Source organism: Corvus moneduloides, chromosome 1, assembly GCF_009650955.1.
Source record: "Corvus moneduloides isolate bCorMon1 chromosome 1, bCorMon1.pri, whole genome shotgun sequence".
NCBI lineage: Eukaryota > Metazoa > Chordata > Aves > Passeriformes > Corvidae > Corvus > Corvus moneduloides.
This window is the reverse complement of record NC_045476.1, coordinates 85,708,129-85,735,309: the sequence shown is the minus strand read 5'-3', so window position 1 is coordinate 85,735,309 and position 27,181 is coordinate 85,708,129. Positions and strand designations below refer to the sequence as shown.

The 27,181-nt window shown below is 41.8% G+C and overlaps 2 protein-coding genes across 3 annotated transcripts in view; both read right to left on the bottom strand.

The window, feature by feature from the left end:
• Positions 1-1,231: 1,231 nt before the first annotated feature.
• Positions 1,232-9,415, bottom strand: ZNF622 (zinc finger protein 622). The gene is made up of 8 exons (XM_032117710.1): positions 9,369-9,415; positions 8,822-9,029; positions 6,542-7,150; positions 4,853-5,122; positions 3,980-4,142; positions 3,081-3,193; positions 2,157-2,300; positions 1,232-1,570 (listed from the first exon to the last, which is right to left on the bottom strand). Exons 3-8 carry the CDS (start codon positions 7,146-7,148, stop codon positions 1,443-1,445), a joined length of 1,425 nt encoding a protein of 474 aa, XP_031973601.1. The 5' UTR covers positions 7,149-7,150; positions 8,822-9,029; positions 9,369-9,415; the 3' UTR covers positions 1,232-1,442.
• A 545-nt stretch (positions 9,416-9,960) lies between these two features.
• RETREG1 (reticulophagy regulator 1) overlaps positions 9,961-27,181 on the bottom strand; it is a 65,787-nt gene continuing 48,566 nt past the window's right edge. For both annotated transcript variants that reach the window (XM_032117686.1, XM_032117695.1), the window contains 6 exons: positions 24,661-24,787; positions 22,763-22,847; positions 20,089-20,226; positions 18,216-18,280; positions 16,909-17,035; positions 9,961-14,132 (listed from right to left, as the gene is read on the bottom strand). In XM_032117686.1, coding sequence (XP_031973577.1) covers positions 13,621-14,132; positions 16,909-17,035; positions 18,216-18,280; positions 20,089-20,226; positions 22,763-22,847; positions 24,661-24,787 — 1,054 coding nt within the window. In that variant the 3' untranslated portion in view covers positions 9,961-13,620. The remainder of the gene's footprint in view (positions 14,133-16,908; positions 17,036-18,215; positions 18,281-20,088; positions 20,227-22,762; positions 22,848-24,660; positions 24,788-27,181) is intronic.

Genomic DNA, 27,181 nt, shown 5'->3' with positions numbered 1-27,181 from the left:
AAAATGTGTAAACTAAAGCCTAGAGAAGGGGGGGCAAACTTGGGGTAATTACATCATTAACCAAAGTTATAATTGGAGAATTAGCCCTGATATGTAAATGGACCAAACGTAGAAAAGTGTGAAGAACCCGTGACCCAGGGTCCATCTTGGGTGTAGCCTTTTGACTGCTCAGCATGTACCTTTGAAGGCCCTTCAAGTAAATACCTCCTTTTATTCTCTTACTCTTGTCTAGTCTCTGTTTTTAGGTGGCCACCTCAAGGTATCAAAATCAAAATACAGTGTTAGCAAAGTCTCTCCCTACTATCCTCAGTGATACCACGCACACTCCATTCACAAGAAAGAAAACTTGTATCAAAGTCATGCCAGTGAAAGCCACTACTCGGGAATCCAGCAATTCTAAATGCAGAAGTGAAACCTGGCTGTAGCCAGCTGCCTTCCCAATGAACTGTCAGGCAAGGAAACAGCCATGCTCCTGTGGCACATGCTCAGCGTCCAGCACACTACGACTCGGGGCGTCACAAACCAGCCCACAGCTCTGTGTGGAAGTGCCCACCTCCTCACAGGAAGGTCAGAACTGGTAAAGTCATGGAAATCTTTAATGTCTACACCAGCAGGACCAACACAGCACTGCTTCCTCAGCTCTTTAACACACAGCTTTTCTCTGCACCAGCCTGTTCTAGCCAACACCTGTCTTGGGTCACTGCACGATGGTAACCAAACACCAGTACTCAGTGGGAACAACAAAAACCGTCATCTTCCAAGTTTTATGCGGGAAATCTGAAATTTTGATTGACACTCATCTAAATGTTATGATAATTTTGAGCACTTTTTAGAAAATGAGAATTTATTAAGTTCAACGTAAAACAACTACACTGCAAATTATTAATCCAGCCCCGAGCTGGAGCATTAGGCAAGTACAGTCAGCTTCTGAGGACAGTATTAATCCTGGAGTTACGTTTTCCATCAGTGCATTTCTTCAAACAATTACTTAACCTTCCATGAATCTCTGCTCTCAAATTTTCACCTCACTAGTGTCAGCTAGAACTCCAAAACACCCAGCTAATATGTCTGGCACCACAACTGAAAACATCCAATACACTCCATCTGAAGCACTTAGATCTAGGGTCTTCTCTTGGCCTCAACCAGTTTGTAGATGTGAACTGCCCCCCAGAAATGGGCTGCACGACTCTACATGTACCTTCAGGCATAGCCATGACTACTCTGCCACACATTCCACTGATGATATTTTATTTTTAAGTTAGGCCCATCATTATTTCAGAAGAGACAAGCTTCCTCCTGTTCTTCTTTTTACCGACAAAGGCACACCAGCAAACACATCAGCCTTTGACAGGTACCAGGTCCATTTTAATAAGATAATCTGCAACCCAGAAATCATTAAATCCCCCTTCCCATAACCAGTTGTAGGCAGCTCTCTTGGGAACTCAGAATCTGACTTGCATCCGGAAATGCATCTGCTTTGTAGCATTGTTGCTCATTCCTGTCTTGAGCATCCACTTTGACTTCATCCTCTGCAGGTACTGCATGTCACGCTGCTGAGCAGAGATGGCCCCTGCAGGGAGAGAGAAGGAAGAGAGAGGGATCAATGTCTGTCACCTTACTTACAACTTGTATGCAAACCAGCTGATCTGCCCACGCACTTCAGCAGGTACCTGTAGGTTTTCCTTGCCATACTAGCACTCTTCTTTCCACTTTTCTCTGGGGAAAGGCCAGTTCCCTCTACAAATACCCATGACTGTGATTAAGGCAAAAGGTTGTTTTGCATTCCAAGCGTGATTCTTATATTTTTAAAGTGGATATGGATCACACCATTGTTCCCCAACCAGAAAAGTATTCTGTCAAAGCATGACTTATGTTACATTATTAAATAGCAAGAGTAGTGGCTTAGACAGGCAGAATCCAAGAAATCTCAGGAAGTCACCAAATATCACAATGGAATGAAAAGCTTGCACAGAAGCTGCACTGCATTTTAGAAACAAGCTTCCTGTATCTGCTGGGATGTCAGGAATTAAAATGAACCAAGTGGAAGACAAACTACCGCATAAACCCCACGTGTAAAGCAAAGTCGACCTCTGGAAGAGTAGAGTGCTGACATCCCAGAGCCCTCTCCTCTGCAAAGCCCTCCTGTTGTCACTCACCTGCCTGCCCCGTCCAGCCCAAGGCTCGGTACTGCTGCAGCACCCGGCCCACGGCTTTCTTGTTCTTGGCAACAGCCACGGCTCTCGTCACACCAAAGCGCTGCTTGTAGTACCTCATCAAGGACCGGTGACCCACTCTGGCACCTGCTCACAGGAGGGGACAGCTTAGGACTCATCATGAAACAGCTTCTGAAATGGAGTACTCGAGCACGTTGTGAAAACTATGGAAACCCCTACGCTGAGAAATGCTTTTAAAAGGTCCAGAACCTTAAAAATTTTAGGACTATTAGGAACTCAATGTAATTACTGTAAGAGCTACTTGAAAAAACACAAAATGTGCTGTTGTTCAAGAGGGCCTTTGCTCAGATAACAAACAGGCAGTTATCGGAAAATAAAATTTTAATTAGTGGAATGAGAAGAGAGGCAATGCTGTTTCAATGAAAGGGCTGAGGTCCCCTCATACAAAACCACAAAACAAACAAAAAAAAGCAAGTGAGAGTGCCAAATGCTAAACTAGAAAAAGGCCATTTAAATAAATTAATTTACTCAATTAGTTTACTGAGTTAAGTAGGAGCTGGCTCTCTACAAAAAAACCCCAACACCAGATAACCTAAGTTATAGCCTCTCCAAGTTGCACACAAATATGGAAACTCTTGGAGTATACCATGAGAGTCACATGACAAGGAAGAGGTAAAATGGGCAAAGCAACCCACTGCCCCAGTCCACATATCCACCAATGCTGAAGAAGCTGAACTACTTGGCAGTGACAGTAATAGAAGGTGAGGACATAACCCCGAAGACACTTAAATGCAGAACTACCTTCTCCCTTCCCAAAGGAAAACACAACAGTGGCCTGTGCTGCATGTATTGGAGGCACATATGAAGTGCAGAGAAATTATGTTGTAACACAAACCCTGTACCTACCTGAAGGCAGGATCAGCTCCATGGTGTCATCATCATAATCCAACTCTTTCTCTGCCGGGCGCTTTCCAGGACCCTCCATATCTTTCCCATCCTCATGATCAGGGTAACTGCTCCTGTGGAAGAGCAGCAGTACATGGTTTGTACATGGAGAGCAACCACAGCTATCCAGACACACCAGGCACAGCTACAGCAAAGTACAAGCATTGTCAGGTTTCACCTGCCTTGGTCTGAGACTTCCTCCCAGCAGCACTCTGCCCTGAAGAGAGCCTGGAGACAAGGAACCCCTTTCCTCCACCCTGTTCTGCAACTCAGCACAGCTCTGCTGCTGCACTCTTAACAGTGACTTACGGTGAAAAGCCACCACAGTGCAGGCCACCAGCTCTGCACAGCTACTGAGTAAGTGCTCCCAGAAGCTCCACCTGTCACCATAATAGGAGGTATTTCTAACCAAAATGAACACAGCTTAGGATAAGCTGTAAGAAGTTCAACAAGAGGCCTCTAAGTCACAGCAGACCTGCTCAACTCCAGCTACCCAACAAAAATTATGTAAGAAACCCCACAGTAGGTGTTAAGTCCACAATTTGCCTAAAAGGTAATGGGAAAGACAGTTATGTCCTTTTATGGCCTTTGCTGGTGCACTGAAATCTAAATTCATAACAGCAAACCTACAGAAGAGAACTCAAAATATACTTTGATGTAGGACTGGTAATAATGGTCACAGAAGACAACCAATCATGTTGTTACGCTTACCTAAAAGAGTGGGGAACCAGCACTGCAAAGTAAGTACCGGAACACAAAACACCACTAAATTTAAGAATGAGTAATAGTTTCTGATGCAATATTTAACTGTCCTTTTGTCTGTCCCCACCTGTGTCCCACTCGAAGAGAAATGTCCTCACCTAAAATCATAGAAATCCGCAAATTCCAGGGCAGCATCTCCATCTGTGAAGAGTTTGCAGTGGCTTTTATCATTCATGTGAGCCTGGACTGCTTCTGTAGAGTAGAAGGATTTCCCCTTTTCATTGCACCAGATGCAGATTTTTCCAATGCCAACTTTCTCTCCTGCAGAAAACATTGGCACTTCTATTGGTCTGAACAAAATCTCCCTGGTCAGTAATTAACATTTCTGTGACAAAGCCTTCCCAGCTTGCAGGCAGAGAGACTGAAGAGGAGCCTTGAGCCCTTAATTTCCAGGACAGCCCTGCTATTCCTATGCTTTGACCATATGGCCCCATCAGGGACATGTCTGTGCATTTAAAGATGTTTTGTGACAAGGTATGGGTCATCCAGTATTCTCAATAATACATTTTGCACTTTCAATACATTTTTCTATCTAATACTCCGAAATTATTTTATTCTCATCATTACTTTTAGACTTGAAGGAAGACACATTTTTCTTCCTAGCTTTTAGCTCTCCCAAAAGCACTGTAAACCAGAGACAAATACTTGTGACTCACTGGCAGGACAACACAGTTCATATACATGCTTCAGCAACAGAATTTTGTCCCAAATTTCATATTATCTGAACAACTTTCTCAACATCAGAAAACTATGTGAGACTTACAGGGTACATGACCATGTTTGCTCAGCCAAGTTTTCTCTCATTCTCCCTGGAAAGCCTGTGGTCCTGCTCATGATCAAAATACTGACAGCACTCAGACAAAAAAAAAAAGCAACACAAACCAAACCATTTGATGTCATATCCAAATGAAAATAAGCACTATCAGAATATAATTATCCTGATAAAAAAATTAGAGAACATTTAGTCATACCAAGATACTTGATTAGTCCTCTGAGATCCACAAGGTACTCTATGTCTGGAATAAAGAAGCTGTGGATTTTTGTCATATGTGCCACATTTTTTGTGAGAGATCTTGAGTGATGGGGACAGAACAAGCAGTCTGTGACTGGTATGGCCCCGACAGCAGGAATGCTTTCGGCCTCTGCCTGTTTCTCCTCCTCCTCTTCTTCTTCTTCTTCTTCCATACTTTCCATCTCTTCGTCGGAGCCAATGTCTTCATCAGAATCCATATCTTCCCAGTCTTTTAAAGGAAGTTTTAAAAAAATATATTTATTTTATATGATTACTTTTCCCAAGCAAATTAAGTCCCAATTAAGTTAGAGAAAGCCATCGTAGAAAATACCGCATTTTCTGTTCTTACTGCTAAGTGCGACACAGTCACTCCCAGGTGCAAGAATTTACCATTGCCAGTAAAAGACATTTCTTTTTAAGATGCATGGCTAAGCACAAGGCTGCTCATAAAAAACATTGGCAGATTTGATACTTTTCCCCCTCCATTTTCTCAACTATTAACACTTTTCTGCTGTTTCCAGGCCTTAAATTTAATTCACCACAGCACAAGAACACAAGCATGGCTCATCGAAAACAAGACAACTCTGGCAACAGCAGGAAAATACTCACTTCCAGCAGTGAGGGAAAACACACTGCTGCTCACACACTTAAATGGAACATCCAGAAACCTACTGAGATCTTCGCAATACAATTTATGACTAACACATTATTACTAGACAGGTGCAAGTTGGCTTCTTCTTCAGGTGTTAAGATGTATGTTCAGAGGTAAATGCTTCTTCTTGTGTAGAACAAGTTCTCTGAACTGCAACCGAAATTTCAAGAGCACAGAACTGCTGCAACAGATGCAGTAACATGACACAGGGGTTTCAGAAGCTGGAATGAGGTTCCACCTCATTCATACCTGTCCCTTTGCTACAGCTCAATCACCCCATTCAACTGCTCCAATAGATGCATTTGGAGCTGCACTGTCAACTACAGCACTGAAAGCACCCAGGTTAAACATAACCTTTTTCTGGAAATTCTGAACCTCTGATCTTTTCAGCTTTCTGCTTTCCAGGCTGACCTCCAACACAGAGCTGTATTCACAAGAACAGACCACTGGGGTGGCAACTTTTGAACAGATTTCAACATGGACGTCAACACGCTAAGAAGTGATGCCACATGGTCAGGCTAAAGAGCAAACTTTCTCCCCTGATCTTGGTGGGCAGAGGGAAACAAAACCAACCACAGTCTCCCCTCCCTTCAACAGATCACCAAATGAGTTGGGACAACAGCAAATTATCATAACTGGATTTTTGTCCATTTCTTTTTCAGAAGTAGTTTTAGGGCAACCTGTTACATTAGCCCTCTTTAAAGGAAGCTTTGAAATTTTATGTGGGAAATAGTGCTCATATTAGTGACTACTTATGTTCAACCTTTACATGCATTAGTGTCTGTCTATAAGCTGAACAGCTGGCAGTTCAGACATAACACAGTCCTTGACTGAAAACATAGGCCAACCTTAATTCCTTTGTTAAACTGAAAATTTAATCAACAGCAAGAACTTTTGTCATGGAAAATGCTGCACTGCTACAGAAGTAGGAGAAAGCTTTTGCTCAAACCATAGCTTACCCTAAGCCATCTTCTGTCAGTGTGTTTATTGCCTTACCTTCTTCGTTATCCTCTTCTTCCTCTGCTTGTTGCTTGGCCAGCTTCCTTGCTTGCTGTTCAAACCACTGCAGTCGTGGAGGTATTTCTGGTCGTTCTCTGCTCTGGGACAAGCTGGCGCTTTCCCTGGAAACCGGAGAGCTACTCGCATTACTGGGAGGTAGAGGTGTCTTCTTTGGAGACGAAGATGGCTGGGCTCTGATGGCTTGCTGAATAGCTGTGTTCATTTCGTCTTTATTTATGCTCTCTGGGGCCAGCCCCTTTTCCAGGTTCTTCTCATTTAATATTTTCACCTTCTTGCTGACAGCTTGAACAGCTTTCTTCTCCAGCTCCAGGTGCTTCTTGGACTTCAGGTGATTCTCGTAGGCATTGAAGGTGGAGAACCTCTTGCTGCACACTGTGCAGTAAGTGGCAGTGATTTTGTTCTGCTCCTCTGCTACTGCTCTCTGTGCCAGGACTCTCTCCTGGAAATTCTCAGCAGTGACAGGAGGCATGTCAGCAACTTTACGCTTCAGGTTGTACCTGTGCCAGTCGGTTTTGTAGTGGGCACGCTGAATGTCACCATCCTTGAAAGCCACGCGGCAAGTGATGCAAGTGTAGGTGGCCATTACTAGAAAGTGGGAAAAAATAAAATCATGCTAAAAAATTAAGTAACAGACACAAAAAAAAAAGTCCCAACACAACATCCTGACAACCTTCTTGTAAGGCAGTGTCAGAAACACAGTTCTTGCACAGAATTAAATTTATTAAACACCAGCAGCAGCAATGAGTGTGGTATGCATGGGTAGGAGCAAGAGAAGAAACTTATAAATAAAAGACTTTGAGGTTACTTGTACCACAGCAACAGTTGAACATCCCAGCTCTGGATGCAGAACCCACTGGGCCTGTTGGGATTGGGATGCAGGAGAGGGCTCCTAGCCAGAGCAACAGTATTTCAAAAGCTCTACACTTTTCACTGAAAATCAGTGACTAAAGGGTCTTAACAAGCTCATGTTCTGCCAACTCTAAGATTTTGAGGAGACCAGTGATTGATGAAATAAGGGTAAAAAGGGAAAACCTGCTTACAGGCCTATTTTCTATTTTCCACAGCCTTATTAAATAGAAAAAAAAAAAGTTACTGCATTTAAAAATAAAGCCTTCTTAGCTCTTTTGGAGCAGTGCATGTAGTGTTGACAGCACTTTACCCTGCAGAGCTGTTCATCTGGAGATGCAGTCAGTCATGCCTAGATCTAGCACTTGAAGCCACTGCTAATCCTGCTCTCCCTCCACTTCCCACCGCCCAGCCGAGCCGTGTTACTGGGGCTGCGAGAGGACAACTGCAGAGCACTGACCTGTCAGTGAAGCTGTCCCTTCCAAACCCATACATTTCCTTCCTTCTTAGTGCTTAATGAAACTTAGCTTTTTTTCTTTTTTTTTAAACAAAGTTGATGGAATCTCTTGAATGCTCCAAAAGCAAAGAGCAAAACGCATCATCTGGAGATCACAGAAAACACCCTCATCTTTTAACTGATTTAGAAAAACTATGGTTTAAGATGGAGAGAAAAGAAATAATACATCAGGATGAGGGGGTCTGAAAGCAGGTAGAGGAAGAGCAGCCCCTCCCAAAAGGTACTAAAAGGGAGAAGCAGTGGCAGAAGTCATAAACGTATGGAGTCAAAACACACGTTATAGAACGCTCATTCCCTGGAACCACCGGGCTCCTTACTTATTACTACTTGTACTATCTGCAGTGCTACAGTGACAGGGGGGATGCAGAAAATAAAGGCCATATTATTTTATCTGAAGTACTATAAGCATCTCTTCAGTGTAGCAGATGCTTTTTGTGGTTCAGAGAAAAACATACTCTCTGCCCACTGAGGGATCCCGAGTATTCCTGAGGCGCTCCCTGCCCCTCTCCCCGCCCAAGCACCAATCCTGCTGCCATAAACCACTGACGCAGAGCCACGCTGGCTGCTAGTGACAAACTCCTTGCAGGAACCCGCGGCAGAAGACTCTGTTCTGGTCTGTGACGGGCAGACAGGCTACACGCTACCTTAACATGGGGGTGTGTAAAACACCCAACCTCCCCCCGCTCCGCCCCACCCAAAAGAAAGCAGCTCAGAAGAGGTGTGGAACCAGGAGAATCTAAAGCCACAAACCTTCCCCTCTGACGCGGAGACGTGTTTACAACTCAAACAGCATAAAGCAGAGAAATCCCGTGTAGTTACACAACACGTTCCCACAACCCGCCTGCATTCTCCCCTCCCAATTTAAGCCACAGGATCGAAGCCTCAAGTCCTACCTTGTGTGGGGCTCAGGAAAGCGAAATCCCAGGCACTCACAAGCCCGCAGCACAGCCAAATCCTTCCAGGCAAATCGCGATCTCCCCTGAGGCTCCTTTTTGCAGCTGATTTTTAGCTGCCTTCGGTTGGATTTAAAATGCGTCCGTGTCCCTAATTCTGGGACGAGGCAGGCGTTTACTACATGGACAACAAAAAATCGGGCAAAACCTAAAGAGAAACAAAATAAAATAAAACAAAACAAGAGATAAGACGGGACGCAGGCGGCAGCCGGGAGCCTCCAGGCCAGGCGTGGCCCAGGCCGGGCTCACAGGAAGCCTGCATCCCAAGGGAGCGCAGCCGGCTCGGCCGGGCCGGGCCGGGCCGGGCCGGGCCGAGCCGAGCCGAGCCGAGCCGAGCCAAGCCGGGCCGAGCAGGACCGGACAGGGCCAGGCCGCCCCATGCCATGCCGGGCCGCCCCATGCCAGGCCATGCCATGCCATGCCAGGCCATGCCATGCCAGGCCATGCCATGCCAGGCCATCCCGCCCCTCAGCCCCGGGACACGCACCTGCGGCCGGCGGCGCGCGGGGGCCGTGGCGGGGCGGGGCACGCGGGCCGGAAGCGGCCGCGCGGCGTCCGGCGGGAGCGGGCCGCGCCTGCCCCCTGGCGGCCGGAGGGCGCGGGCACGGGCGGCGCCCGGGAAAGGCTACGGGAGCGGAGGGCGCTCCGGCCAGGGGCTGGGCTGGGGATTTGTGTTCGGTTGGTTGGGTTTGGGGTTTTGTTTTGTTTGTTTGTTTGCTTGTTTTCACAGAATCAGGTAGGTTGGAAAAGATGTCTGAGATGATCGAGTCCAGCCTATGACCTAACACAACCTTGTCAACACGCCCAGTCTTTCCTGAAACACCTCCAGGGACGGTGACTCCACCACCCATTCCAGTATCTAATCACCCTTTCTGTAAAGAAATTCTTCCTAATGCCCTACCCTAAACCTTCCCTGTTGCAGCTTAAGACTGTCTGCTTGTCCTGTCACTGGTTACCTGGGAGAAGAGGCTGACCCCCACCTGACCTCCTTTCAGGTAGCTGTAGAGAGCGATAAGGTCACCCCGTTTGTTGCTACAGGGTTTTTCCATTTCTGGGAGCAAACACACGATGAGATTATGAAAGATAAAAACTAACACATATTTATTAAAACAATCAATATAATAGTTCCATGTTTACAAAACAGTGATCGGGCAGGTAAAGTGCTGCAGAATACTTAAATACGGACATTTTGTAATTCTCCAGTTTCTGGTTGCCCGGGTGGGGGTTACTCACAGACCGCGACGCCGCTCATGTGCTGAGAACAGACATGGAGACTACAGGGACTTTGTTCAGAAGGCTGGGACAGCCTGGAAAAAGTGCAGAACAAACACAGAACAAGTAGAACGAGTATCTTTTCAGATCCTGTTACTTTGGGTTACAATTACTTAACTTCCTCTGCATAGAATAGTATATTTTTTCCACTAACAAACAGAAGAATGGTCAGTAGGTGTGTGGTACATACACATGGAAACCCTGTGTGCTGGAAACGGGCGGTTTTGCACTAGATTTGACACCTAAGGCCACCAATCAGATGGTGATCCTGTCACTCACATGTACTGACACAAGGGGGAATTTTCCGAGCACAGAAGAGTGACCTGCATCCCTGCCCTGACATAGGTCGTTTTCTTCCATCAGGATGCATGAAGAAGCCACTGCAAGGCACAGGAGGGTGAGCCCTTTACTGCCAGGTAAGAGCACACACACAACACAAGCAGTACTGATCCCAGGGCAGGATCACACGCTGTTACCCCACGGCATTGCCTCACACCCTGCCCTCTACGCTGCCCGTGTGCCTTTTGACTGGAAATCGCACGCAAGCAGGCTTTCCATGGAAAAACTGCATGTTTCAGAGCTATGTACTGTCTTATACCCTGTCTTCCTGCCCATGCATCCAGTTTGAAGGATTGGAAGGTGACGACCATTCTCAGGAAGAAAGACGCTGTGGACCATTGTGACAGGAATTTTTAAGGAACTGCTATTTTGTGGCTGCTGCTATAATATAGCAAAATGAAGTTTTCTCAAGGGATTTCCAACTGAAGGCAGTGTGGAAAGGATCCACAAAGGAGAGAAACATTTTCTTTGTGTTTTGCTGGCGAACTGCTGGCAGTGGAATGTATTGTATCCAAGCAAAGTGCTTCTTTCATGTGGTTGTGTGGGAGGGAAGGGATTATTTCCTGCAGAAAATTAGACGTCTTTTCACTACCTGAGGAAGAATATTAAATGTTACAGAATTACATCCTTCCCATTACACAGTATTTAGGGGCTTGAATGTAATTGACTACCATGACAGCGGAAAAAAAATTCTAAAGACACTCAACTAAGCAACTATGTCCCTAACTTTAGTGATTTACTTGTTCAAGTTTTGGTTGTTTTTTTCTTTCTGGGAGAAAAGAAATGTGACTCGTACTGGAGAAAAATCAATCTACTTACCTATCTTGAAACCAGAAAATGGGTAATTCACAAAAAGTCTGAGAAACTCCTCCAACTGCATTTCCTTCTGATCTAATCTATTATTCTAGAAGAGTGCCCCTGTGTTACATACTTTTATAACCACAAATATTCTTCATAAAACAATAATAAAGTGCACGCTGTTACAATGCCACCATTGACAGCCAGCTAGTCTGTCCTGCAAATCTTCTCCAGAAAAGCCTGTGAAGGACTGCTCCCTCCCTCCCTCCCGCCTCTCCCTGTCCTGCAGCCTGTTTTCCCCTTCTGGCACCAGTACTCCTGGACAAGGAAGCACATAGTTGTTTGAGTGTCCTACAAAGTTTCATCAGCAACTTGGATTTGTACTCTTTTTAACTGTACAGATTGTCCTAAACATGCAGCAAGAAAATGAGGCTTCTAAGTCATCTGAGAACTTTTTAAACTCACTGATGTTCCAACAAAAGCTTCTTTTAATTTTGGTCGGGTGTTTGGTTTTTTTGTTTATTTGTTTTTTCCAAATGAGAAGGACAGGCTGGTGAAAGCTGAAGAAGAAACTTCACAACCAATGCTGTGGAAGTGATGTGGGCCATGTTTTCTAATGATTTCCAGAAACTCAGGTGTTGAGATACTGTAATTTTGAAAGCTGCATCTTGTGGGATCTATATCCAGCATCCACTTATTTCATAATGTGTTTGATAATGAAGGCACAGGCTTACCCTTTTACTGGTAAAGGACAGCAAACACGGTCAATATGCATTACTGACACAAAAAGCACATGCAACAATAAAGCTAGTGTCAAAAAATCTCAGCATCCTTTCTTTTGCTATACTCTTTTTGGCCATCTGCCTATTTTTTCACCTCAAAAGGAAAAAAAATACAAAATGAAGTTAATTTCAAACACAGGTTTACCTACACATATATGTTAGTGGAAGATTTTTATCATCTGTTGCTGTACTTTTTGAGGGTCCAAGATAACAGTATTCACCTCTTCAAATGCCAGCAAATGGAAATTTACTTGAGCAGTAGTAGCAGCTGACATGGTCCCTCAACTTGGCTAATGGTTTACATCACATTAGAAAAACTAGCTTTACTTCTTCCTATTTCTTGGATTACTATTGCTTGGTATTGCAGTGCAGTTTTGTCACAGGTGAACAAAAAAGCCCTAGAAAAATAAGTTATCTGCTTGAGATCCCATGCCACTCACTCAGCATATGTGGACTTTAAACCGGCAAATAATTTAAACAAGTTCTTCTTTGTTTTAAATTACATGCCAAGAAGAAGATTCTGAGTGTCTTCTCCAGCAACTGACCTCACCAAATACTTTTAAGTATCTTAACATATTCAGCTTGCAACACAACTTTTGTTGCAAGTGGAAGCAGCTATCATGGGGAAAAAAAGCCAAACCAAAACCTACAGAATCTCAAATTAAGGAAGTGGCACCTAAAAAGCCTTTATGCTTTTTTTAATCTCTAATCTCTAATCTTTACTCCAAACAATAACTACCCTCACGTGCTCCCAAAAAGGTTGTTCAGTTTACACAATATTAACTTTAAACATAAAATTCATTGGCTGACTTCACATGGGCAATACTGCCAAGGACCAGACTCCATCAAGGAACACAGCAGGTGGTCAGTCATATAACATGCCACTTTACAATTCTACAGGCCTATAACAGCAAAAAACTTGGAAATGCATCACCATATCCAAAATAATTCAAAGGTTTTAAGTATGAAATCAAGGGGTTTTTATAGTGTTGCACACATATTTAAACTCGAGTTGTGCCCGTTAATGTGTTTCATATATAGTAGATGAACTACACATAATGCTAACTGCAGGGATCCATACTTTTTGGTAGGATTGAAGGAGGTGAGATGTAGTTATAATCTCACTGCAGTCCTCTGATAACTTGCCCTCACAATGTGAGTCATTAATTTGTTACCTGATTGGAAAACTAGAGTAAATAAACTGTCGATATCGAGAATTTGGCTCAGGACCCCAAAATAAATAGTTGGAAAAAAGATAAAAGAAACCTCTCCCCCAAACTGTTTTTAACAACTGACTTCCGCCACACATCTGCAACCAAACAGTGGATAGATAATTCATTTCCATGCTATTACATTGAGGTATAACTACCAGAAACATTAAACTATCAGTATTAGCTGATATTTATCCAGTTAATTCACTCTGCGTAAGGGAAATTATTACAACACATCTAAAGGGATAGTTAAAGCTTACAGCTCAGAATTTTTTTTTTTTTTTTTTTTTCTGTTTTATGTTTAATTTCTTCTGTGTAACCAGCTATAGCTTCCAGGTTAATGACTTCCAAGCAGATTTGAAAGGAAGCCTGAAGACTTTTTCTTTTCCTGGGATTCTGCTTCTTGGCCTTGTGAAAGTCCCAATTCTTTCTCAATCTGCTCTAGCTCAGACTGGTCAAGCAGTTCGAAATCATCAGCTTCCTCTGTGTCTGTCTCCTCGCTCAAACTGGGCGCTGCCTGTGAGGGAGCTTGCTGTAGGGACTGCAGCTGGTCTTTGATGGCAGCAGACACCGCTGCCGTGATGACGTCACCAGCAATTCCACTCATTAAATTAAAGGTTTGGTCACTGGTCAAAGGCAAGGACAACCCTGCAGTGGATGGTCTCTCTTTACTCTGTCTGGAAGCGTGATCCACCTTGACACCTGTTTGCTCTTTCCTTCGTTTTTGCTGGGTGGGCAAACCGATGCTTGAGTCATCGTCATCATTTGTGCCAGCACCATTTTCTAAAGAGGGAAACTCTAAAAGATCTCTAGCGAAAGCTTCTTCATGATCACTAGGTCGGTCAAAATCTGTTACAGGGTTAACAGAAGAAAACAGTGTTAGCACTCACAAAAGGTTTCCCAAAAAGACAGTCACATGTAAAAATGCAATTAGTAAGTGTTCCTTTGAATACATTTACTAATCCATACTCTAGTAGGTCTCAACTAGAAAGAGCATTATGTGAAATCTAAAACAAAATGGTTTTGAGGTCATAAATCCAGCACCACAAATCAACTGGTATCAACTTAACTATTTGAACAAAATAATTTCTAAAGCTAATTTTTTCTGGTATCTATCTGTAATGAAAAAACCCATGCAAATCTTCAGCACAGCTATTTCTAAATATACCAACCACATAAAGCCCTAAAATTTATAATATTTATTTTTCTTCACAATACATGTAAGTATGTAAGCATGTAAGGATGTGTTACAAGCTTTTAACATGCATATGGAATAATAAAAAAGAATGTTCATCTTTTTAAATAAATATATAAAACCAATGTAAAATTTTCTTTTTCCTTTCTTGGCCAATGCTTGCATTAAAAAGGAAACAAGAGATGGAAACTCTACAGATGATCAGAACTGTATCATGTTTTCAAGAGGATAAAAAGCAGGATGTAATCAATTAAAACATTACATTTTAACATTTGCATTAATGAACGAGACAATATTTGTTATTAGAAATGTGTAAAACATACCGTGGAGTACATGGCCTGTGGAAGAGGCCTAAATAAGCACAAGAGAATACTTTCATCAAGTATTTGAATGAGAGGGTAAAAAAAAATCAGTTTGAACTTACTTTCTATGAAAAACAAGCAATAGGACCTTGTCGTAGGAGCATTCATAAGGGTTAAGGAAATAAATCCTAAAAATGACTCATATGTAATTTTCTCCATTTTCTTTAGGAAAGACAGGCTGGGAAGATGAGGAGGAAGGGTTGTGCTGTACGCAGAGTGGTGGCTCGAATGCACAGAGCTTTGACAGATGAGCCAGTCCTCAGATGGATCCCATTTGGTCTTGCACTTTTGTGTATGTCCCATTTGCTGAAATGCTTCATGGGGAGGAAGAGTTATCTTGTTTATTTTTCACTTAGCAAGGCTTTAAATACAGTTTCTCACACGATCCTTACAGCCAAGCTGGTGAGCGAACAGGGCAAGGGAACCGTAAGGTGGGTGGAAAAGTGGCCGGACTGCCAGGGTCAAAGGCTTCATCAGCAACACAAGGTGCAGCTGGAGGCTGGTTATTGGTGTCTGTCACAGGGACTGAAACCAGCACTGCTCAAGGTTTTTATTAATGACTTGGATGACAGGATGGAGTGCACTCTGCAAGTTCATGGGCAGAAAGGAACTGCTGTGGGGCAGGTGTATTTGATATTCTGGAGGTCAGGATGCCTTCAGAGGGACCTCAACAGGCTGTATAAAGGAACAGGCTGAAAAGGAACATTGTGACATTCACCAAAAGCAGACGTGAAATCCTCCATCTGAGATGGAATAACCTGTGCAGCAGTACAGGCTTGGGGCAACAAGACAGAAAGCAGCTTTCCAGAAGAAGATCTGTGGGCAGCAAGTCAGTTGTATGCCCTTGCAGCAAGGAAGGCTGATCACACACTGAGCTGTAATAGCAAAATTGAAGGCAGAAAGTCAGTGGAAGGGATTTTCCTCCTCTATTCAGCAACTGACAGTGCACACTGAAGTACTTTGCCCAGTTTGGACCTCTCCAGTTCTAGGCAGACAATGGCATACAGGACTGAGTCCCCTGGAGGGCCAGCATGATTATTTAGGGAGCTAGAGAACGGTAGTATGTAGATGCTGAGAGAATGGGCCTTGTTCAGCCCCAAGAGAAGGTGGCAAAGTGGGAATCAGTTTAACTACTGAATGGGAAGGTAGAGAGAAGATGGGCCTGACTTTTCTAGACAGTGCACAGTGAAAAGATCAGAGTAAACTGACACAAACTGGAACATGGGAAATTTTGATTCACTACAAGAAAAAAACCTTTTCATCATGAGGGTAAGCAAATACTAAAAAAGGCTTTCCAGGGAAGTTGCGGAATCTCTACAACTGGAGGTGATCAGAATTCAAATGGTCGCAGCCCTGAGAAACTTCATAAAGCTTCAATGAACAGCTTTGAACCTGCTTTGGATAGGAAGATGAATGAGATGAATGGCAATTGCTCTTTACAACTTACAGTTCTGTGATCATACAGTGCTGTCTATTTACAACTTGAAATACTAGAAAAATAATTTCAATTACTGATTTGGCCTGTAGTATCATCCTGCTTGCCATTTACAGTGAACTTTTCCTAGGAGAAATGCAAGATGAGCAGAGCAACAGATCCACAGGTAAGACTACACCAAACTACTGCTGTCCTTAATCTTTATTCCTGCAAAGTGTTTACTGATAGCTTAGTCTGTAAAAAGTAAAAACTTTTTTCTGGTCAGGATCAAGCCAAGTGCTTGAGAATCTTTTCCGAGTCTAAGTCTTCATAGGCTCATTGCTGGCTGTCTTCATTTCTAGTAGTAAAACCTAGTAATACTTTCTTTAATTGGCTGTTTAACAAGTCAAGAGTATTCACTGTTTCTTCCTCAGCTTTTCTTTGCTTAGCTTACCCACAAAAGCATTTTTAAGATGAGGACAGTTGTTACACAAGATGTACCCAAAACTATACAAAACACTATGATGAACCCTAAATTCATTTCAGAGGGAAAAACAACAACCCCGAAACCTTCTGCCTTCAAATTGTCTAATCGTTTTGAGGTAATCTGCACGACTGGAATCCATGGATGATACAGATGAGGCTGTTACATACCATCAGATGTGTCTGTCTGTGGAGAATACCCCTCGGATAGGTTAAAGGTCCCATTATCGGTCCAGGATACTTCTGAGACATCTGTGTCAGACACTGACAGCTCTTTGGCAACAATTGCAGGGCTAACCTACACAAAAAACAGTCCCATACAGGGTATTCTTATACTCAAAAAAATCACACTACAGAAAGCCAATGCTTACAGACTGAAAAAAGTCCCTCTTGTATGTCATAGCAACACAAATCACCTCCTATTTAAGCTTTAACTGTAGAAACATGAAAATAGTATACAATCCTTAGAAGTGAAGCATCCCTCTTTGTAATAACGAAAAGCTGTAGTAATGTGGAGGTTTGACACTGGTTGACCACCACAATTATACTAAAGAAGCATAGAAAATTCCAGTTTTTCATTCTGAAAGTAATCCTACTGTCATGAAAGCAGAATCAGCCTGCAAATACGAAATACGCGTAATGTAATGAAACGAGTAAACTTGGACCAGAAAAACAGCCCAATATCTGTAAGACCATCAAAAATTAGCTGAACAAAAAACCCATTATCCCTTACCAATTTATTCAACAATATTCAGGTATGTCAGCTATGAATTTTTATCCCATGGGATATTTCTTTTGGAGGTTTTTTTTTCCACAGCAGAAAACCACCTTCAAAACAATCACTGTCAAAGTCAGGCTTTATACACTACTGATCAACTACTGCAATTCCTATTAAGATGAATTTTTTTCTATCAACCGGTATTCTGATTATAACAGAAAAACCTTTGCCATACAGTCATTTAGAATACTAGGAGAAAAATGAGATATTTGAGTGTTCTCATACATATGTAGAAGGATTTTATAGATAATATACCTATTTGCACTGTCACTGAAAATTATTAAACAAGCATTTACAAAAATATCTGACGAATTACACAGGTCTTCCATTAATGTTTCCCTTTTGTATTTTAACTTGATAAAAATCAACTGCAATTTCACTATTGCAAATGAAAGTAACCACCTTTGCTATTAAATTCTAATGTAATCATTCTACAGCCAATACAAAATAAACACATTCTTAGCTCAGTAGGCCAAAGAAACCATTACCTTGAAGGCCAGAAGTCACAAATACAGTAGGTTAATTAGTATAAGGCTAAAGGTGGAGACAATGAATCGTCTAAAGCATACTGCTTAGTTCAGGAACACGGCCTCCTGGGGAGCTTAAAGTCTTCCACAGAAGAACAGACAGCAATCTAGATAGTCTCTCATTATCTATATAGATTTTAAAAGCAAGACAGGGCTGACTGAAAAAAAGTCACCTTGGGACATAGAGCTGATATGTCTAATTCACTGTCATCTTCTGTGGGTTTTGTTTTTGCTGTTTCTGAAAGAAAAAAGATATATTTTTTATCCTACTCATGAAAATGGATTTCCAGGTTCAGTGTGTGTTCTCTGTCACACAGCTTGTGTAGCACAATAACCTTCCACCTGCTGACACAGTGCATCATTTATGTACTATGCTACCAGGAAAACAAGCCTGACTCAGAGACTGGCTGCTTATCAAAATACAGCAACCAAAGTGGCAGAGAGAATGTTATTCTGAGGACATTCCAATAGATCTATTTACCTGCATTGTACTTCCTCCAGGAGTCTCTGTTGCTCACCATAATGTCGTCTGCCCTGGCAATTTACATCTCTCTTTTAGACTACACTGCTGGTACAATGCACAGGTGCAATTGGTTTTAGAACAGGCTGTGTAGCTATCCCACCACATTACTTTTACAGGAGAACATGCAATTTTCTTGATAGTTACACGTAATCTTCATTCACAAACCTCTTCTTCTACCAGCACCCACTTACCCTGCATCCACGGTCATATGCAAATAGGCCTACAAAGCATCCTCTGAAGTCTGGTACAATGTTGCTCTTTACAGATAAGCAGAGATACAAATTTTGCCTCCTCTGTCTGAGAATCTTTTAAACCAATATAAAATGAAAAACACAGTCATAGTGTTCTTGGTTGCCTCTTCTTGCAACATGCTCTCTTCTCTCTTGTGTCACCACAAGGTTTTGTGAATCCATGTGGTGAACCCAAGGGGCAAAGCAAGGTAGGGAACTTGTCTGGGCTAAATTAAACTGGAGGATGAGATGCAGGAAAGAATGCATCTAACCTCAACCATTTTCCCAGTGCTGGCTTGTGAATTGTATTAAACAATAGTCTGATCTTTTCCTCTGCCAGTTTCACTTAAAAACTGAACAAGTAGAATAATGCATGAAAGAAAATTTCCAATGCATTATAACTTATTTCCAATAACTATCACATTACATGTAAGGGAAGGGGAAAAGACACAGGGTGGTTCTCCTTGGGTCTAGGAACAGCTCATTGTATGATGAATGGTTACAAGAAACGCATGTTTTAAAGCAGATATTAAGTCTACTGACGTAGCACTAATTAAAAAGTGTAGGCTACCTGCAAATAGTGGGACTACACTACAAAGGTTTAATTACCAAAACTGGAGCATGCACAAAGAACAAATTAAAGATAACACTGGTCATATACATATTTTTCTTGAAATAGCTTTATTGCTTAAAATCGAAAAGTTTGCAGTATGAGAAAGATTTCAGGTGAGATACGTGAAATTTTGTTTTAAATTGGTTTCTTCCCTTTCTACCTATAAACTTTGATTAATTTGTAGCTGCTATCCTGTGGCAATTCTTATATGCTTATTGAGTATTTGGAGAAGAAGACAAACTCTTTTTGCTGGAGGGAGTGAAACCAAGGTGGATTTAGATACAGGAACAGAGTTTGGTCTCTTACTGAAAATTCTGTTATGTACTTATTTTGAGACTCTTGAGTGAGTCTCTCTCCTGGGCAAGTTTGCCTTATCTAAACAGAGATAAGCATTGCAAGCTTACAGCAAGTAGTTTTTTTCTGAAAATTTATAAGCAGTACATCTAATCACACACAAAGAGCTTGCCTTGTTTCTTTCCATGAAGTAGTAATTTTCTTATCATCATACCCAGATATTTGACATATGTTGTCACTCCTTATAAAGCTAATAACAGTAGCCAGGTTCAAAGCAAGAAGTATCTCTACAGTTGGCTTCTCAGGACAAACCAAACTGTCTGCAAGGTGAATAAAATGCTCTGCATAAAGAAATACATTACTTGGGACTATAATTAATTACTCACCAGATCTCTCTTTTTTCTTCTGATTGATATATTCCACTATTCCAAAATCTAGTTTCATCAGAACAGCCTTTATTTTGCTGCACAGTTTCTGTCCAAATTCATTGCACTTAAGGAAGGGACATAAAAAGGCACACAATACTGTGATAAAAATGAAGACAAAGAAAAAAAAGGTATTGAAATATTGCTGTACAAGAAGTCACTCAATAAAGCTTAAACAATGCCTTTGCATAAGATAACTACTAATTTTACATAATACAGTTAGTTTTACATAAAAATGCACTGTGAAATGCCCATGTCAGACACTTCTAAGGTCAAATCCAGTTTTCAGGAGCCATTCCCACTCATCAGGAAAATACCATTATATTCATATCAATTGACATCTTTTTTACTACCAGTAAGACATGATTTGTGGTCATTACAACATTTATCATTACCTTGACTTAGCCTGATTTTGATATCTTGACCTGACAAACATGACTATGCAACATTGTGCCAGAATCAACACACTGAAAAAACTCGTAAGCTGACTTCCATATGACAAAAAAATGTAAAATATTTCTCTCTTATATCTAATCTAAATTGATCCTCCTTCAGTTTAAAACCATTACTTCTTGTGCTATTGCAACAGGCACTGCTCAAATGTTTGTCCCCAGCTTTCTTAGAAGCCCTCTCCAGGAACTGAAAGGCCTCTCCCCAGAGTCTTCTCCTCTCCAGGCTGAACATCCCCAACTCACTCAGCCTGTCTTCACAAGAGAGGTGCTCCAGCCCTCTGATCATCTCCATGTCCCACCTTTGGACTCAACTGTCATTCCTGTGCTGGGGACCCCCAGGACTCCAGGTGGGGTCTCACCAGAGCAGAGCAGAGCAGAGGGGCAGAATCCCCTCCCTTGCCCTGCTGCCCACGCTGCTTTGGATGCAGCCCAGGACACGTTTGGCTTTCTGGGCTGTGAGTGCACAGTGCTGGGTCATGTCCAGCCTCTCATCCCCCAGCACCCCCAAGTCCTTCTGGGCAGGGCTGCTCTGATGTGTTCATCCTCAGCCTGGTTCTGGGGGTTGCCCTGACTCGGGTAGAACACCTTGCTCTTGGTCTTGTTAAACCTCATGAGATTCCCAGGAAACCACTTTTTGAGCTTGTCCAGGTCCCTCTGGATGGCATCCTGTCCCTCAGACTTGTCAACTGCACCACAGAGATTGGTGTCCTCTGCAAACTTGCATGTATGTGTGTCATGGGTTAGCAAGCTGAGTCTCGGAAGTGATGCTCTTCTTACAGCTTCCCCTATGACCTGACAGAACCTATCAGCTGGCCAGTTTGAATATGGACAATTCTGTAAGCCACTTAAAGTTGTGACCACCTCTGTGATCCACACTTAAGAATAGACAAACTCCCCCCCAAGCTCTCTCTCGTTTCCAGTGCTGGGACAGGTGGCTGTGGGCCCCGTGCGGGGGCCAGCAGGCCCGGCCCAGGCCCTGCTTGGGCCAGGCTGGGCCAAACCACGGCCATCCTGGAGCCGATGGACCTGTTCCAGCCATGGAACCCCCCACAGCAGGGCTGTGGGCAGCCAGAGCGGCTCGGCTCCCCCCCCCTCTCCACTTCGATAAGCCACATTCCAGCTGCAAGGCCTAGGTGAGATTAACCCTTTTAGTGCTGTGAAGAGCTGAAAACCTGAGGGAAGAGAAAGAGGAGATGCTTAAAGCTGAAATTCTGCTGTAAAACTATGAAGTATCAGAGTACCCGTTGTAATTTCATGAAGGCATGGGGGGTGGAGTGTTCAACTTGTACTTGTGAGCAAAAGCACCTACGCTGAGATAGGCAGATGCTGACGCAGCTGTAATTTCATGAGAAGTTTGGACAGGGAGAGATGGACCAGATGAGGACTTTTGCTCCAAATGGGAAAGGAGAAAACCTCAGTTCCTAGAGATGCTCCCAGAGATAGTCCTAAAGATGAAGATGAGGAAGACCCTTTGCTCCCAGGGAAGGAGAAGGGCCTCTGTTCTTAGAGATGAAATGCTCCCAGAGATGGGTGAAGAGAACTTTTGTTTCTGAATGGCTCGACTTTAAAATTGCACCCCAAAAACCTTCAAGAGTGGACCCTCAAAAGCAGTTGTGGGAAAAGCTGCAAGTTGGGGGAAGGGACTCACATGCGAGCAGAGAGACTCCTCTTCCTAAATGGACTGAACAAAGTTATTTGGAAGTGGGCGGCTGTCTCATTGTGATAACGTTTTTATAGCACGAGTAAGAAGAGACTTCTCTTCCTAAATGGACTGAACAAGGTTATTATGGAAGTGGTAAACAGACTGAACATCTTAAGGGTTGTCTTTTTACATTGTCAGTGGGAGAAGGGAGGAAGGTGGGGGGAGGAGAAGTGTTCTGAAGGTGTGGTATAATTTTTTTTTTCCTTCTTTTAGGTCTGTTAATAAACTTCTTTATATTCTTTCAAAGTTGGTGCCTGCTTTGCATTTCTCCTAATTCTTATCTCACAGAAGATAAACAGTAATGAATATTTTGGGCCAAACCACTACACTAAATTGGTGTTTCCGCCTGGGAACAGAACCAAACCCGCTACAGTGTGTAAACAGATACATAAATAAATAAATAAATACTCGCTATACAGAGACCAAATAATGAACAATACACACATACACTAATCATGACTGAAAAAAAGACCATACTTACACAAGACATAGGAGAGGACAACTCCAGGAATGTAACTTCCCACGACAGTGAAAAACGTACATATGCTGCAGACTAGTAGGCAAAACTGGCAAAAACATTAAAATTCACCATTAACACTTCCACTTAAATGATTAGATCATTTTGCAAAAGAAAGATGTTGCATGCTAATGAAATCTGGAATGCAGGGCAAAATTGAAGGTTGTTTTTTAGAACTGGGAAATACTTTTAACACTTCTGGTGAAAATACGCATCAAACAGTCCATTTTGGATAATTAGGATGCATCCCCTCTTCTATCATTAAAAACCTGCTATTTTTATTCATTTACTGTAAAGCTTTAACGAGTGCATGTTTACTGCTAAAATTACACCCTCATTGCATGAAAAAAGACTGGACGGTTTATATGCAGGAAAAAACCCAACTCACTAATTGCAATATTATAATGCATACTTGCTGTATGCTTACCAAAGGAAAACATCCTTCCCCTACCTACAGCTCTCTCCCCTGTCGTGTTGCTTTGTGAAACTGCTTTCTCTCATATGCTGGCAAGCAATCTCGTGATGCTTGTTGGCTACTCTAGCACCTCTGTTAATGACAAGACTGAGCCGAATTTTCAATAAAAAATTTGAGATTTGGCCTTTGTGGTGACTGAGACATAACAGTGCATCTTTCACAACTGCACAGTGCTGAGTACACAACGGAGCTGTTCAAAGTTTGCAGAAAGAATCCATTTGCTTTTGGAACTGAATTGCAATAAAACGGTTAATTTGAAGAAATTTTGCACACAGCATTATTGCCTAATTTGCTTCTAATTATTGAAGTAAAAATAATGACATGGCTTAGAAAATGAGGTCAGGGAAAAGAAGGGAAGACATGCTACCAAAATTAGCTTTTCTAAACCAGTATTAGCTATCTCTTAACATGCAGTTACTCTCATGTTACCACATTACTGATACTGCATTTCCTTACTTCACTATAAACTTTTTTTAAATATAACTTTACTGTCCAAACATACAACTACTCTTTATATAATTTATTTGGGTTTTTTTCTAGAGGTATTTCATCCTGTTGCTCATCTGTATTTTCAGTCTAAACTGCTAATATTTGAATGTGGTTCTACATACTTTCTATTTGCTAATTCTGAATGGCCTGTTTTCAGGAAAGATTTTCTGGCAAAATGAAAAGAAATTAAAAGAGGAGAAAAAGTCTCGTAGTCTTCAACTTGTATTTAGCAATACAAATATAAAAATGTAATCTACTATTATCATAATATACTTCTATATTATTTATATTTTTCTTTGGAAAAAAAAATCTGCTTCACTTTTGACTAGAAGTAGATAATAATATTCTTCCTAGTTGGAGGAAAAAAAGCCCTACTCTTGCTTGCTTCTTCATGAACTGGGTTCTCCAGCTCAGCCTTTTACCAGTAAAAAAAGGGAAAATCACCAACTGTAAGTGTATAGAAGAAAAATTATCACAATCAAGTATGAGGAACTCTCTTCATGCAGCTATTCCTGAAAACTAATTATTTGTGAAAAAAACCCATGTTTATGCCTAGGAACAGGCCTATTTACTTCTTCGCTTTTTCAAGTCTTTATTAAATTGTGATGTTTTAGATTTCCTTTAAAAAGTCCATGGAATAACCGGTGAAGTTCCAACAGCTGTAAGGGGATGGACTGTATTGCTATAAACTTCATTGTGAACAGCTTTTCTCACTGACTACCTACCCATATTCTTCAAAGCAAAAAAAAAAGTTAGCAGAAACTCATGACTGAAGGCATCAGAATGCACATTTTCTTTTCTTTTTTTTTTTTTTGCTTGCTCACCTGTTGTTTTATAAATATATCTCACCTTTTTATTAAATAATATAGAACTGTTAATCTTACTGGGGAGTGCTTACCTTGCCAGGGTTTTGTTCCTTAAAGTGGGACATTTCTTGAAGAAATACAAATAAATTCATCAGTGCGTCTGAAATGCACTGATTTATTCTGGGTCTGTAGTCTTGACTGGAATCGGTGACCTTCCAGCTGAGTAAAACAAACAAAAATACCCAACTTTGTTTACAGCTCATATGAAATTTGAAACTGGTTGAAAACACCATGTTGTAAAGCCATTGCCTCTGGCAATGCAATGGCTGCTGATATGCTAGAGACACATGTGCTTGTTTCTACGTATTTTATACTAAGCTAATTCAATATTTTTAACTAAAAAAAAATCTGTTCAGTAGTAGCAGTTTTCAGTCCATACAAAAATTACTGCTTATTCATTCTGGTCATATGAAGACATTGAGTTCAAGGCACAGTTGTCATCTAAATCAAGCAACTGACGTCAAATTTGTTTTTAAATATTATTTTTTCTTTAAAAAGTATAACACAGTACTTTTCATTGCCACCAGATGGCCATACATATTAATAAATTTCATTTTATGCATATAATCCTTGTGCTTTTTCTTTTCTATTTTTTATCTTGTTCTGCAAACTATGATGATGAAATTGCTACCCAACCTAGAAAAAAAGAAATTGCTCTTGAAGTCTTGCTGTTTACATTCATTTTCCTACTGAATTTTAGTTTTTCTATTGTATTGAAAGGACTGTTTCTAAAGCTTATCTTATGACTGTTCAGTAACTTTAATAAAATAATACCCTCCAAAAAGAACCTGTACCAAAGAATTTGCTGACAACCATGAGAAAGCATATGTGTCTATCACATTTGGGGCTGATCAGTGCATCCAATACTGAGCTTAAATGGTTACATCATATACCTTGGTGGACTAAACAAAACGTCTACAAGGAAGCTGTTTTATGAAACAACAAATAATAGTAAAGACATACACAGGCCAGTCAATGCCAAATCAAACTGGTACAAAGAATGGACGAAGCCCCGTGCAAACGCTGAGAATCTGAAGTAAATTCCACCCCAGCTTTAGTGAGTTACCTTTCACATAATGCACTGCTGAGTACAGACAGCGTCGATCGCAGTGAATGCAAGCCAGCCATGAGCAACTCTGGTCATTTTACCGACATGTAAAACCCATTGCATGTCTAATCCATCACTGCCTTAATAGTCAATATTTTGTCACAGGTGGATTGAATTACAAGATAAATAAAAATTACATTATGAAAAAATGACTGTACAAGGGTCGATGCACAGCCATAAGGGGACACACAGACGGTCACATCAAACTCCCGACTCCTATCAGTTACACCGTCTCCGCAGTCTCATTTTTGTAAAAAAGCACAATTTCGGTCAAATATGCGCCGCGGAGACCCTTGCCTGCCTCCCGGCTCTCCTCGTCCGCCACGAGGTGGTGGCACAGCCCTGCGGGGACCAGCCAGGGACGGGAGAGGCGCGGGGGACACAGCCACACTGCCAGGAGGTGACACAGCCACACTGCCCGGAGGGGACCGCGACCCGCAGGAAGCGGCGGCATCAGCCACGGGGTAGGGCTCATTGAAGTCCAAACCCCAGAACTGGTGCCCTGCTCCTGACTGCATTATAGGGTTTATAGTGTTGCAGTGGTGTGATTTCCTCTTACATTACAACACAGTCAGGGTGCAGGGTTTTTTTCCTCCCCTTTGAAAAAAAAACCAAAAAACAATGAACTATTTAAAACAGTGCACCTGAAATACATAGGATAAGAGTCCCCTGTCTTGGGCTGGGTGACTTTCGCAATTTCCCAGCCATGCAAGGCACCGAATGCAGATATTTGCTCCTGACAGAGGATGTAAATAAAACCATAACATAACTCACAGAGATCACGGCAGGAACCCAGCTGGAGGGATGAGCAATGTTACACAGAACTTTCTGTCTGCATACCACCCACAATAAAGAGTTCAATTTCCATCATATCTGATAATTAGTGGCTTCAGAAGAGTATTACACAAGGGGTTTGGCCTATGGGAACTGCAATTTTTATGGATAGGCTACTCCCCCTAAAGAAACACTGCTTCCAGGTTTTGTAAACCATTCTACAGCACTAATAATAAACGCCTTAAGAGCTGCCCAATTATTCCAGTACTGAAAACTACTATTATGACAGTGTTCTGAATAAAAAAATCCTTTTACAGACTTTTATTCCTACCCTTTATTTAAAATTGTTGACAATCAAAGTAGAACTTCGTAGAAGCACAAAGCAAAAATGAACAGGCCTGATGCCTACTATCAAATTAGAGCTCTGAAATACCTAGGACAATTGTAGATACTCATTTTAATAATTTTAAGCTAATAGCAAAAACAGAGAGGGGAGTAAAGATGAAAGCATAAAGTACAATAAAAATGCAAACTATTTTCACATATGCTAACCACTAATATAGAGACGATATGGATTAAAGAGGAGATGTAACAAGGCACAATGGGATAGCCAGTAACAAATCAAAATAAAATGCATATTATGAAGAAGAAGTGCACATTTGCAGGGAAAG